The sequence below is a fragment of the Schistosoma mansoni genome (assembly GCF_000237925.1).
Source record: "Schistosoma mansoni, WGS project CABG00000000 data, supercontig 0150, strain Puerto Rico, whole genome shotgun sequence".
NCBI classification, from domain to species: domain Eukaryota; kingdom Metazoa; phylum Platyhelminthes; class Trematoda; order Strigeidida; family Schistosomatidae; genus Schistosoma; species Schistosoma mansoni.
Window position 1 is genome coordinate 580,932 of NW_017386047.1, and position 12,619 is coordinate 593,550.

Here is a 12,619-nt window from a genome sequence, read left to right on the forward strand (position 1 = left end):
ATTTTAGTTTCCTTTTGAAAGAAATTACGAAGGATGAAGCCAAGCAATCTCCGCATTTGAGATGCTTTAGTTGAAATATGTTCAGAGAAGTTAAGACTGTCGGAGTAATGTACCCCAAGGTCAGTTACTGATGTCAGTCTGAGCAGTGGGTTTTTGTTAAGTGCTGGTTTTAGTTTAAGTGACGTGTTTCCAATACATAGCCAACCGCATTTCTCTGTGTTGAGCTCTAGCCCCCAGCGTTTGCACCAGTCGTCTACTTTGTTGAGTTCATGTTGGATCGTTTGCATAGTACTTCGTACATCACGAATGTCAGTTTTATAGATGACTTTTAAGTCATCAGCGTAAAGGTAGGTCTTACCTGTGGTAAAGCACTTGCATATATTGTTGATATAAATTATAAAGAGCAATGGACCCAAGACACTACCCTGCACAACACCACTGGTTATTGGTCGAGGTGTAGATGTTGTAGAGTTAAGCTTCGTTATTTGGTATCTGTTTGTGAGGAAAGACTTAATCCATTGCAATAGGGGGTTTATAATTCCAACTGACTGGAGTCTGTTGATTAGAAGATTATGGGGTACTTTGTCAAAGGCTTTCTTTATATCGAAATAAAGTATAATCACTAGCTTTTTCTGGTCACGTATGCGAGTAACCTCGTTAAAGAAGTCTATCAGACATGTACTACATGATCTTGTTCTAATGAAACCATGTTGTGTTGGGTCTATTAGTTCTTCCTTAAGTAGGTGATCTGATAGTTGACTTTGTATCACTTTTTCCATTATGTGCGAAATAACTGGGGTGATATTTATAGGTCTGTAGTTTCCGACCAGGTTTCTCGGTCCTGATTTGTGTTTGGAAAGAACATACGTTACCTTTCAGGCTTCAGGATATGTACCCGCCTCTAATGATAGTGTGTAGATTTTGAGCAATAACGTATGTATATCCGGCCCCGACATTTTATAGAGAATTGATGGTATATCATCGACACCAGAGCTCGCATTCGGCTTAAGGGTTTTGATGGCGGTATGTATACTCCTAATGTCAAAGTTTATGGTGCTAATATGGCTTTTGCTTATGCATTTTATGTTAAAATCTGGGGCATTAGATGTATTCCCGTTTTGTGAAAACCATTCACTTAGCAGTTCGCATATGACGGTTTGGTCATAGTACGTCACGCCATCGTGCAGTAAAGAGTGAATGTTGTGATCTTCGTTCTTTCTCATCCGTTTTGCAAGAAGCCGACATAAGTTTTGGACTTTAGATGCAGCTGTGAGCGCAGTACGTTCTTCTGTCTGTTTGTTTTTGTTGTGATGACTTTGCACTCCTTCAAGTACAGAGTATACCTGGTGCAGGGCACTAAAGTCTTTTGATGTAAAATACGTTATTCTTAGTTTTCGTAGCTTAGACTTAGCCTTTTGGTTGATGTAGGGAGCAATTGTTTTGAAAGCAATTTTAGAAGGGATGGTAGTGTCTAGTGCAGATTTGGTGGTAGTATTGAATATTTCCAGTGTTTCTAAAAGGTTATCACTGGTGAAGAAAGTGTTCCAGTCAGAATGCTTCATAAGAAACCGAAAGTTACTCCAGTCGGCGTTTGCATAGTCTCTATATTGGAAACACGTATTTAATGTATTTAATTTTTTGCGCTTGAAAAGAATCGGAAGGGTGCAGAAGACTATTTTATGATCGCTATTATGGAACTTCTCGCCAACCACCATTGATGCTGGTGTGACATTGTGACAGAATATTAAGTCAAGAATGTTGTGATTTCGGGTAGGCAAGTTAACATGTTGCTGCCAACCGTGTATGTCTAAGAACCTTAGTATTCCTTCGTAGCAAGGTGGGCCAGAATGTGTCTTCCAGTTGATGGTTGGAAGGTTGAAATCACCGCAGAGAATTTTGTAGGCGAAGTCAAGCTAGGCAGCCTTAGCGAATGACTCACTTATAATGGTGTCAGTCAGACTGGGGGTATTCGGAGCTCGATATATACATCCGATTAGTATTTTACATTCAAGGGTGTGTACAGTAAGCCACATCGAATCTGGTACTTTACTGAGGATATGATCACTAAAGATTTCCGCCCTCATGTTTTTTGATGCATATATGAGACAACCGCCACCCTTCTTGGTGACTCGGTCACAGCGGAAGAGCTCATACGTATCTATTTGGAGGTACGTGTCTGTGATATCGGAGGACAACCAACTTTCCGTTATCAAAACAAGTGAGGGGTTGTGTAAAAGTAATAGGGCGCGTAGTTGAGTCATCTTATTCTGAATAGATCGGGCATTAATTAACATTAGTGTCAGGAAGGATGAGTGTTTGTCTAATAAAACGGTGTCTTGTAAACCCTGTGGTTTGTCGCTTTTACTATGAGAAGAGGAAAAAGTGGGAGTATTGGCTCTACGTTCTTGTTTGTTTAGTTTAATACCAGCATTGTTAACGGGAGAAAGGTCGTCGGAGGTTAGTTTGGCGAAATAAGTATGTTCAGGAGTGTTGGGTAGAATCGGGTGAGTTAAATGGATAGGCGGTGTATTCGGGGGGTGATCATGTTCCGTCAAGGAGCTTTTAAGACTAGAGACAGTTGTCGACGGTGAGAAAGATGTGTCACTCCCCATCAGGTCGGAGTATATAGAAGGTGGTCTCAGAATAGTGGAATTGTCGCCAGACTTGGTATACAGAGCATGTGTCAAGGGTTTATAGTCAGTGAACAGGATGAAATTGCGACCTACTACTGCGTGCTGGAAGTGTTTAATGGCAAAGTAGGCTGCTATCAGTTCTAGACCAAAAGCGTTATATCTCGTCTCCGTGGGAGTGACGCGTCGTGAGAAAAACTATAGAGGTTGCCAACTCCCGGAGATGTTCTGTTGCGTAACGGCTCATATGACGTAATTCGATGCATCCACCACTATACTGGGCGTGCCTGATGGGTCAGGATGAGCGAGAAATGTGGTTTGAGCTAGGGCCGTTTTGATCTCTGAAATGCGCTGCATCGTTCAATTCAAGTTTGCGTGGATTACCAGCAAGGAAATCGGTTAATGGTCGTAACCGTTCTGCCGCGTGTAGGGTGAAACGTCGGTAGAAGTTGACCAAACCGAACAATGCCTTCAGTTCCTTGGGTGTGGACGGGACAGTGTACTCCATTATTTTACGTACTTCGTCCCCACAAGGTAGAATACCCTCTTCCTTAATAGTATGACCTAAGAATTTTGTTTCCGGTTTGCCAAGTTCACACTTAACGGGGTTGACTATTATTTCATTATCTGAAAGGCGCCGGAATAATAATGTCAGGTGCTGATAATGCTCATCAACCATTGATGATCTGATTAGCAGGTCATCAATATGGACGTGAACAAAAACTAAGTCTCGTACTATGCTGTCAATAAACCTTTGGAAGAATTGACCAACATTCCTTAATCCAAATGGCATTAGTAGGAACTCAAATAAACCGAAAGGAGTCGTGATAGCAGTTTTCTCGATGTCTTCAAGAGCGACTGGGATCTGGAGATATGCTCGTACTAGATCGGTCTTAGAAAAAATTGTCGTGCACTTGAGTGATGCCATGATGTCATGTGTATGGGGGATGGGGTAGCTATCGAAACGCGTAACTGCGTTTAACGCTCGGTAGTCTCCACATGGACTCAAACTAACTACATCCTTTTTGCATACCATGTGGAGAGGTGAAACCCAGGGACTAAGAGAAGGACGTATAATTCGAGTTGCCAGTAAACTGTCAAAATTACGATTAGCAAAAGCCAATTCGCCCGGTGCCAGTCGGCGACGTTTTGCAGTGACTGGAAGTCTGTGGGTGACTATGTGGTGTACCACAATATTGGTTAACGATCGGATCTCCTCGAGAGGTTTAGTAAATTGGGGGAATTTTCAGAATAAAGCGTGGAATAAACCGCCACATGAAAGAAATTCACCTGTGATTCGGTACGCGTTTGTGTGAGCTTCAAAGTCCATGAATTTGCTGTTCGACGAAGTATCGATTAGCTGAAGCCTACGTGAATCGACTAGCAATTCATAGTGCTGTAGGTAATCAAAATCGAGTATGGCTGTGAGAACATCGGCAATGATGGACGTCCACAGTGGAAACTGCCCCGAAACAGTTTGCCATAGCCTTTGCTGTTTCCTTGTCACCCTCAATCATTTCAGATCCGCTCCCTTTCGTAATAAGATTAAAAATCCAATGCTGCGTCCTTGTTCTGCAATTTATATAAGAGAATATTCTCTTGGGCTGCTTGATCACAGATTAGTCTAACTGCATTTCATATTTTTCTAAGCCTCCCGGATTGTAATTATACACCTATTTCCTAACGACCTGTAGCGTTTCATCGTACTTGCTGCCCCAAGGCTGATTGCAACATTCCAACATTTCTTCTTTTATCTTGGTAAATACCGAATATCCCGGACTATCCATGTATGGTCATGTATCTTCTTCTTTGAGACTATCCAGGGTATATATGGTTGAGTTATCTGATTGTTGTATAGCTGCTTGAAATGAGTCCATCCCTTTTCTAGTGATGTTCCTGAGTTAGTTGTCCAGTCTTCAACCGACCCTGCTGCCTTCTATATATTAGGACGGCCTGACGCAAATGTTTGGCAGGCCATCTCAACCATGAATTTGAATCAGATGACTGAATGACTACTTCTTACCAGAGAAGAGAGGAAAGTCAATTGGCCGACATCATCACCGTGCGTGAAGACTAAGACCAAAAAATAACGCGGAGCTTTGTAATTCATATCTGGTGTAATATCTAATGTTCTGGGACAAAGCCTGTGCAATTACGGTTTCTAACAGTTTGCGATCAAATGGCATTTTCTCTGACCTTGTTGGATTATGGTCTACCTTGTTATTAGTACTATTATAATAATATATACCTAATCCTAAGCTCGTAGACATGCCATGATGTGACCGCGCAATCCATAAGATCTCACATGGAAGTCACTTCACTGTTTACACTGACTCATCGTGTTGTAAGAATTAACAATATAATACTAATTGCTTCTGAAGAACACATTTAGACTGAAGATACGATAATATATTTAATGTGGATAAAGACAAGTAATACAGAATGACCACGTTTACGAGGCTGAGTCATGACATCCGATTGGATGTATGAATATTCCTACGTTCGGCATTGTAGACGTTCTTTCTGTGTCAAGTGCTGAATAAATATCTTCCCAGTTGTCTCATGTTCAGCTTTGAGGATTGTGTAGTTAGGACTAATACCACTACAGGATAATCTCAACTCCCGTACAGTTTAGTCTATTAACCCTACTGGAAGAAAAAACTAATCGACTGAATTTCACTTTGAAACAATTTTGACGTTAACCATGTTTCTGGGACAGCAATGATATACGTCTTTTTATACCCGGCATTGTTTTGAGCTTCACCATCTTATTTTCTAAGCAGCTAGTACTTGTGGGCCCTTAAGTAAGGGTTTTTCGCCTTTTCGACAGCACTCAGCTATTTCTACTGATCGTATGTTAAAATGGTCAACCAGTCTGAGATCCTCACGGACGTATACTCCAGATCCAATCAGTTTGCTTGAGTTTTCCAGAATAAGGTTTCTTTCCTCGGAGGAAGCAAAGGTGACCCTTGAGTGGCGGCTTTTCGAGTACTTTGAGAATCAACCTTTTGTTCCATTTTTTTGCGTTACGCTGACACGGTATTTATTATAAAGTGCTTATATATCGTTAAACCCTAGTTTATAAATCAATAATAACATTCAATTAACCCTTGAAGAAAAATGGTTCGACTGACACAAAAACGTGCTCGAAAAAGTCCTATTTCTTCAGATATTAACAACTCTGGTCTTACCTACACCCCATGCTCTGCTACTCCTGTTGCACCAGATAATAGTGGGAGTGGACTTATTCCACACATGTTGCTGGATGACTCTATGTCTGACTTGATAATGAGTTCTAACTCACGAACAGATGGTATCGATCTTATTAAGAGCGAATTAGCCGCTGTCTATAAGCAATTAAGGGATATGCGTCCTAAAGTGGAGTCACTTGCGGGCTCTTTATTAAAGCATGATGATCTTAAACTAGAACTAAAGACACTGTCACCCCTTCGACTGCTGTTGTCAAAGGATATAGTTCCTTCTGAACTCGAAGACAGGATCAAAGTAGAATCAGTCATTGACTCGATAGCTAGCGAAGTCACCAAGCGAATAATCTCACGAAATAACGTGATTATATATAATATACCTGACAAAGTTGCCATTAAAACTGTAAGAAACTCGATACTAAAGGCAGCTAACCTCTACAGTCCATGCCAATGCATCCGACTTAACAAAAAGCATCGAAAATACTCGTGCCCTATCCTGTTTAGATTCGATTCCCATTTATTAGCGGAACGTTTGATAGAATCTGAGCAGCTAGTCTGTGCGCATACGAAGTTTAAAAACGCTCGTATAGTCTCAGACAAAACCACCAATCAAAGATTAACACAAAAGCGTACCACAAACGAAAATAACATTGTTGAGGTCACAACAAATGTGATCGCGCCAGCAGCTGAACCCACAGGTGCAGCTAATTTATCTCATGTTAGTCAGTGTACTGATATACCAATGCAGTGTGTTAGCTTGCCTCTCATACCCCTAGTGGCCCTAGATAACCAGGACATATCTGATGGAGACTCTAATGTCATTCTTTCCAGTGTAATATCGGAAGCCCAAAATCAAACACCTGATTCTATTGTGAAGGCTCATAAAAACACTGCTAAACCTAGAAAGAATATACCAATTAAGAAGAAAGTAAATAAAAAACCTAGTTCTAAACCGATTACCAAAAATATTTCAACGGCTTTACCGAACAAAAGTATGATTTCTGAAACTATGCTTAACCCTACTCATCGTAAGGGAGGTTATAAGGACACGTTTCGTTCAAACGTTACACAAGACGGCCACTACAACCATCATGGAAGCAGGCCTACTATTAGACAGACGGCAATAAACTAACGTGCCCCATGGTTTCCCCCATATGTAATAAATAATAAACCTGCAAGATGTAACTCTTATCATCACTCTCGCAGTGGAGAAGATGGTATACTAGGTTATGCACCATCAACGCAACCCCAACATGCAGGCACCTGTCTTAATTGTCCACCAAAACAAGTACAACAAATTATTCAACCTTACCAAAATAAGGATTTTTTTCGGCCTCCAGAGATCCCTTGTTCCACTAGCACTACAATTCGCTCATGCTATAGCCCATGCTATCCAGCAAACACATTGAACCATAGTCCAGGCATAGCTAGAACTCATACCTTCGATAAGGATGCTCTCGGTTTTTTTACACTACACACTCCCTTTTTAAACTTATTACTTATTAACGCACGTTCACTTCTGAACAAAATTTCAGCCTTGAGAACCTTAGCCTTTCTAGCCAAGCCTTCTTTTATACTTATCACTGAAACGTGGTGTTATCCAGCAGTGGCCGATTCCGAATTAAATATCCAAAACTATCGACTCTATCGCTGTGACAGAGAAACTAAGCGAGGAGGCGGTTGTCTTATATTTGCTTTGGATACCTTAACAACAAACAAAGTTGAAGATAGTATCTTGAATAGTTTACCAGAATCGATCTGGATATCAATCAATACCCTAAACCATAGTCTACTCCTAGGTTGTATATATAGAGCTCCTGATAGTACTGATAATTTGAATGATTGTATTATCAATGCATTTATACACGCATCTACTCTAAACTTCAGCGCTAAGATTATCACTGGTGATTTCAATTATCCTGGGATTAACTGGAGTACCGGTAGTTGTCAGTCTAGCAATGATGAATTTTTATCAATCCTTAATCTGTACTGCTGGTCACAGTGGGTTCGTACCCCAACAAGGGGTGATAATACACTTGATCTAATATTTAGTAGAGATATCATTCCCCTATCTGTACAAGTATACAACGAGTTTGAAAGCAGTGATCGTAGGATAGTAGCTTGTGCTCTCCCCATCTATCCCTCCTACAACCGACCAATTCAAAGAACCTGCAATTATAGAGACTATAAGCATGCAGACTGGGACCTCTTGCGCTCACTGATCAAACTCTCAGACTGGGATGAATTCTTCTCATGTAATAGTCTGACAGATGCCATCAATATATTCTATTTCATTGTTAACTCTTGTCTAGACTCCTGTGCACCAATTAAGACTTACAGGATTAGTAAACATTACGAATTATATATACCAGCTAAATATCGTAATAAACTAAGACGCCTAAAGAAACGTTATTTTAAATGTAACGACTTCACGGAAGTCACACAAATAACAATAATTTTTAACCAAATTAAGGAGAAACATAGGTTAAAAGCCATCAATGAAGAGCTATTAGCACTACGTACTAGCTCAAAAGTGCAAAACTTAATCCATCTTTACAATAAACGTGCTAAATCAACTCAAAATGTTGATATACCATGCATCCTGCATAATAATAGTTTTATATATGATCCAAAAACTATAGCAGACCTTTTCAGTGGTAATTTTGCAAATGGCAAAGAATCCATAAATGGCTCTGTTTCTAGAGTTATATACTTGACTGGTAACTCAATAAAATCTATCCCCTTTACATGTCTGAAAATTAGTAAGGTTATAAATAAGCTCAAGGTTTCGAAAGGTCACGGTGCAGACGGGATTTCATCATTTCTCTACAAATATGGTGGTCCAGATATCCAACTTCTTCTCCTTAAACTGTTTACCCTCTCTATGGAATCAGGCTCTTATCCTGACCGTTGGAAAACCGCGTACATCATACCACGTTACAAATCCGGAGATAAGACTGACATGAACAACTATCGGCCAATAAATATTACTCCAGTTATCTCTAGGATTCTGGAAAAAAATATTAGTGACGAACTATCCAACTATTTATTGACTGAACAGTTTATTGATGATTCGCAACATGGATTTCTTAAAAATCGATCCTGTATGACATGTCATTTTGACTTCTTTAATTTAGTCTATTCTCTTCGTAGCCAGGGATATCTACTATTGGTGCTATACCTAGACATTTCTAAGGCCTTCGACATGGTCAACCACCAACTACTCATAGGTAAACTCGTATATTATTGGGTCCAAATCCCGTTACTAGCCTGCTTTGATTCCTTCCTCAGCAATCGACATCAAATAGTTAAAACCAACTCTTCATTGTCAAACGCAGTCCCTGTTAGAAGTGGGGTAATTCAGGGTAGCGTCTTAGGTCCTTTGCTCTTTTTAGTTTTCATTAATGATATTTGTGAGTGTTTTAGTGAGGGTAAGTCCCTATTGTTTGCAGACGATCTTAAGGTGGTGTACTCATTTTCTCCACATGAGCTGAGCAATATTCAAAATTGTATCAGCACGGAGCTTAACAAGGTAGCACAGTGGTGCCCGAAATGGCAACTGGAGCTCAATACAGCTAAATGTGGTTGGCTATGCTTCGGTGATACATCACTCAACCTCGATCTTACCATAAATGGTGAAATGTTATCTAGGATACACACAGTAGTAGATCTAGGACTTAGGTACTCCGACGACTTGTCGTTTACTGAACAGATAATAAAACAAACGTCCAAGTCTCAACGCCTTATAGGTTTCATAACTCGAATCCTTCATAACAGCGAATCTCGTATTCTAATGTACAAAGTCTGTGTTCGACCACTCCTCGAATACTGCGCGTTTCTCCTTAGTAGCACGCGCATAAAGGATAAATTAAGACTGGAATCGGTACAGAGACGATTTACATTTCGTACTCTTGGACCTGATAGTGTCTTGACATATAATTCGAGGTGTAGTAAACTAGGGCTTGACCCTTTATGGATGAGGAGACTCAAACTTAACCTTATCTTCTTTTTCAAAATATTTAACAAACTCTCCTTCACATCCAGCCAGGCGATTCAATATGCTAAAGCCTCACACTACGACATTCGTAACTCCTTGTCTTTAGCGAAACAAACATATTCTAGATCTTCTCTCTATATGAATTACTTTACCTGTAAGTTTTCTAGACTCTGGAATAATTTACCCCAAACTATCCGTATGTTAAACTCTCTCCAATTGTTTGTTCGCTCAATTATTGCTTTTTGCTCCTCTGAAAATGCATTAAATGCTCTAGCGCCTGCAAGTGTATCTTACTCCACAAGTGAGATTATAGGAACTTTAAATGTTTAACCTCTTACTTGCTATCATTGTTTTGTTGTTCCGTGCTCTTTGCTTTAATCTTACTTTCTCTAGTTGTAGATAATTAATAATAACTCGCTCTGGCACTGGTAATAACCTTACAGAACAATGTTGATCAATCATCAGGCTATCCACTTAATAAAAAAATGACAAGTTCCCTGGTGTTGCATTGGCTTGCCGTGATATATTCCATATTTAAACTGTTTAACAATTACTAAACCAGCAAACATAAAACTTTCTTATAATTCATTTTTGTTCTCTACATTAAATGTTGATTTTTGTAACAATCTGATCATGCCTGTAAACTGGTGTGAATTCTGTGAATATTATTTTCAGAATATATTATTATTATTATTATTACTTTATGTAGCTTACAGATGGTAACTCCTGAAACTTTCTGAAAGTGGCTTGCTTATTAAGGACTTAGTGTGACTGAGATCGTTTTCAAATTTGGCCTTTGCTACCTTTGCAGACCATTCTCTTGACTGACGAAAGCGGATAACCTACCAGCAAAGTTTGTCTTAACACGCTATCGAATTTTAATTCCTGAAATCGACATCTTCTGCAGTTCGATTCGGTATCCAACGCAGAGGTCTCTCTCTCTTTTCTTACTTTTATTTTTCAGAGTGTAACTGTGAGCTAATCAGTTACTTTATTATGTCTCTTGCCTTTTCGTCCTTGAAACCAGGGAGGTCACAATTTTTAGAAAAGACTATGACTCCTAGTTAGAATTAGAAAAACGTTTTTCTCATATTTTACATGTAAGTCCCCTAACGCTATTGTAGAGCCCCTTAGTTGTTCCGGGTTAGAGTGACAACTATGGGCAAGGTTATGGTTTACAGACGGTTGGCCGGTTCTGCAGGGATTACCTGACATGAGTTCTCGTGTGTGGCTGGTTCAATTATTGTGACCAAGCTGGTGTTGTGCTGTGTTGTGGGTTGATGATTGAGGCCCACTAACTCTGAAGTGTACCTTATTTTGTTGCTGTCTCGTTCTTTCACAAATATAGCTCAGCCCTCACAACATAAGACGTAGCTGTGGAGATCATGCCTTACACTGTGCCAGGATTGAAAGACTTCATTTAGACAATGAAGGTTTCCCTGGGTATATTTTCAGAGTTGAGGTTCAATCTAAGTGGAAGGAGCTTACTCGTAGCTCTGGTTCTGCATCTGTACGAGAGACACAGTTTTCTTGAGGCGGTACCAAGCCCAACATGACGCAATATTCTTCCACTCCTGCATGTCAATGACTACCAGCTTTCAAGTTGAACTACCATCTGGTTTTAGAACATTAAACAGGGTTAACAAGTATGACCTGGAGTCCTTGTGTCCTTTTGTTTAATGGAACCTCATCGCTACCAATACTTCTTCTAACAGTCATCCGCAGTCCCTTCCATCATCAGTAAACAATGCGTGGGAGGAGCGGCTGTCGATTGCTCACGGAAGTTTGATGTCTTCTCAGGATTCGCCTGGCATATGTTTTCTCTGATCAAGTCTTTGGCTGTTCCTTTGTTCGGTGAACTATTTGTGGTAGTTATGGTTATTTTTAGTGTAATGAAGCCTTGTATTTCTTCTTTGTTGGTCCTCTTAGTGTATTTTGCCTATATTTTGGACATTCATACCAGAACTATGGACATCGGTGGCCTAAAATGAACCACTAATACGGTTGAATATTGCAGTGTCGCGGCAAAACTTGAGTCAGCTACCACAACATTTGGATCAAAATGTTGAGCCGCAGATTCCAACCATTGATGAACCCTTGATGAATTACTGCTGGTGTATCCTTCCCGGCAGACGGTGATCCTGATCTCTTGGTTTTCGAACGTTCTTTCCCCTCTTCTTCCGTTTTTTCCAGTACAATTAGAAATGGGAGTCTTTTTCAGAGCATGAAAAACAGTGCTTAATAAGATAACAGCTGTTGGTGTTGGAATCGCGTAGCTAGTACTGTTTTGAGAGACATTTTCTTGCCTTGTTTCAGGATGCCTCACGATCATTATGTTAAATATACGGAATTTTGATTTATAATCCTTCAACATGTTGGTGTTTGGACTAGGGGACATTGCAATTATCATGTTGGTGGGTATGTGGTGACATTGGTTCTTAACCAAACGATCTTACAAGCTGAATATATAATTACTAGGAAGATTCACTTTCAACATGTAGCACCAAGAAAAAGTCAAGAATTGTGAACCTGGGAACATTCATTCAGTCGGATGACATGGCTCTGTCACTCTGTATAACTTGTCTTTACTCACGTAATATGTCGTCGGTTAGGTGGTCACATCATGACAAATCTACGATTTCGGGATTAGGTCTACCATTATAACAGTACTAATAATGAACCCAGGGCGTAATTTTACAGATACCCTATTACTCTGCATTATCGTAGCATCGCAAAGCTTTGGTTTTACACTGAATTCTTGGGAAAATATCCAACTTCTTTGCAGA

The 12,619-nt window shown here is 39.9% G+C and overlaps 1 protein-coding gene across 1 annotated transcript; it reads left to right on the forward strand.

Annotated features, from left to right (window-relative positions):
• Positions 1–6,829: 6,829 nt before the first annotated feature.
• On the forward strand, positions 6,830–10,163 carry Smp_107700 (hypothetical protein; the record flags this gene model as incomplete). Its single annotated transcript, XM_018798875.1, is given in 2 exon segments — positions 6,830–6,965; positions 6,969–10,163. Coding segments are annotated over 2 exon segments (3,330 nt in total). The 5' UTR covers position 6,830.
• Positions 10,164–12,619: the final 2,456 nt, after the last annotated feature.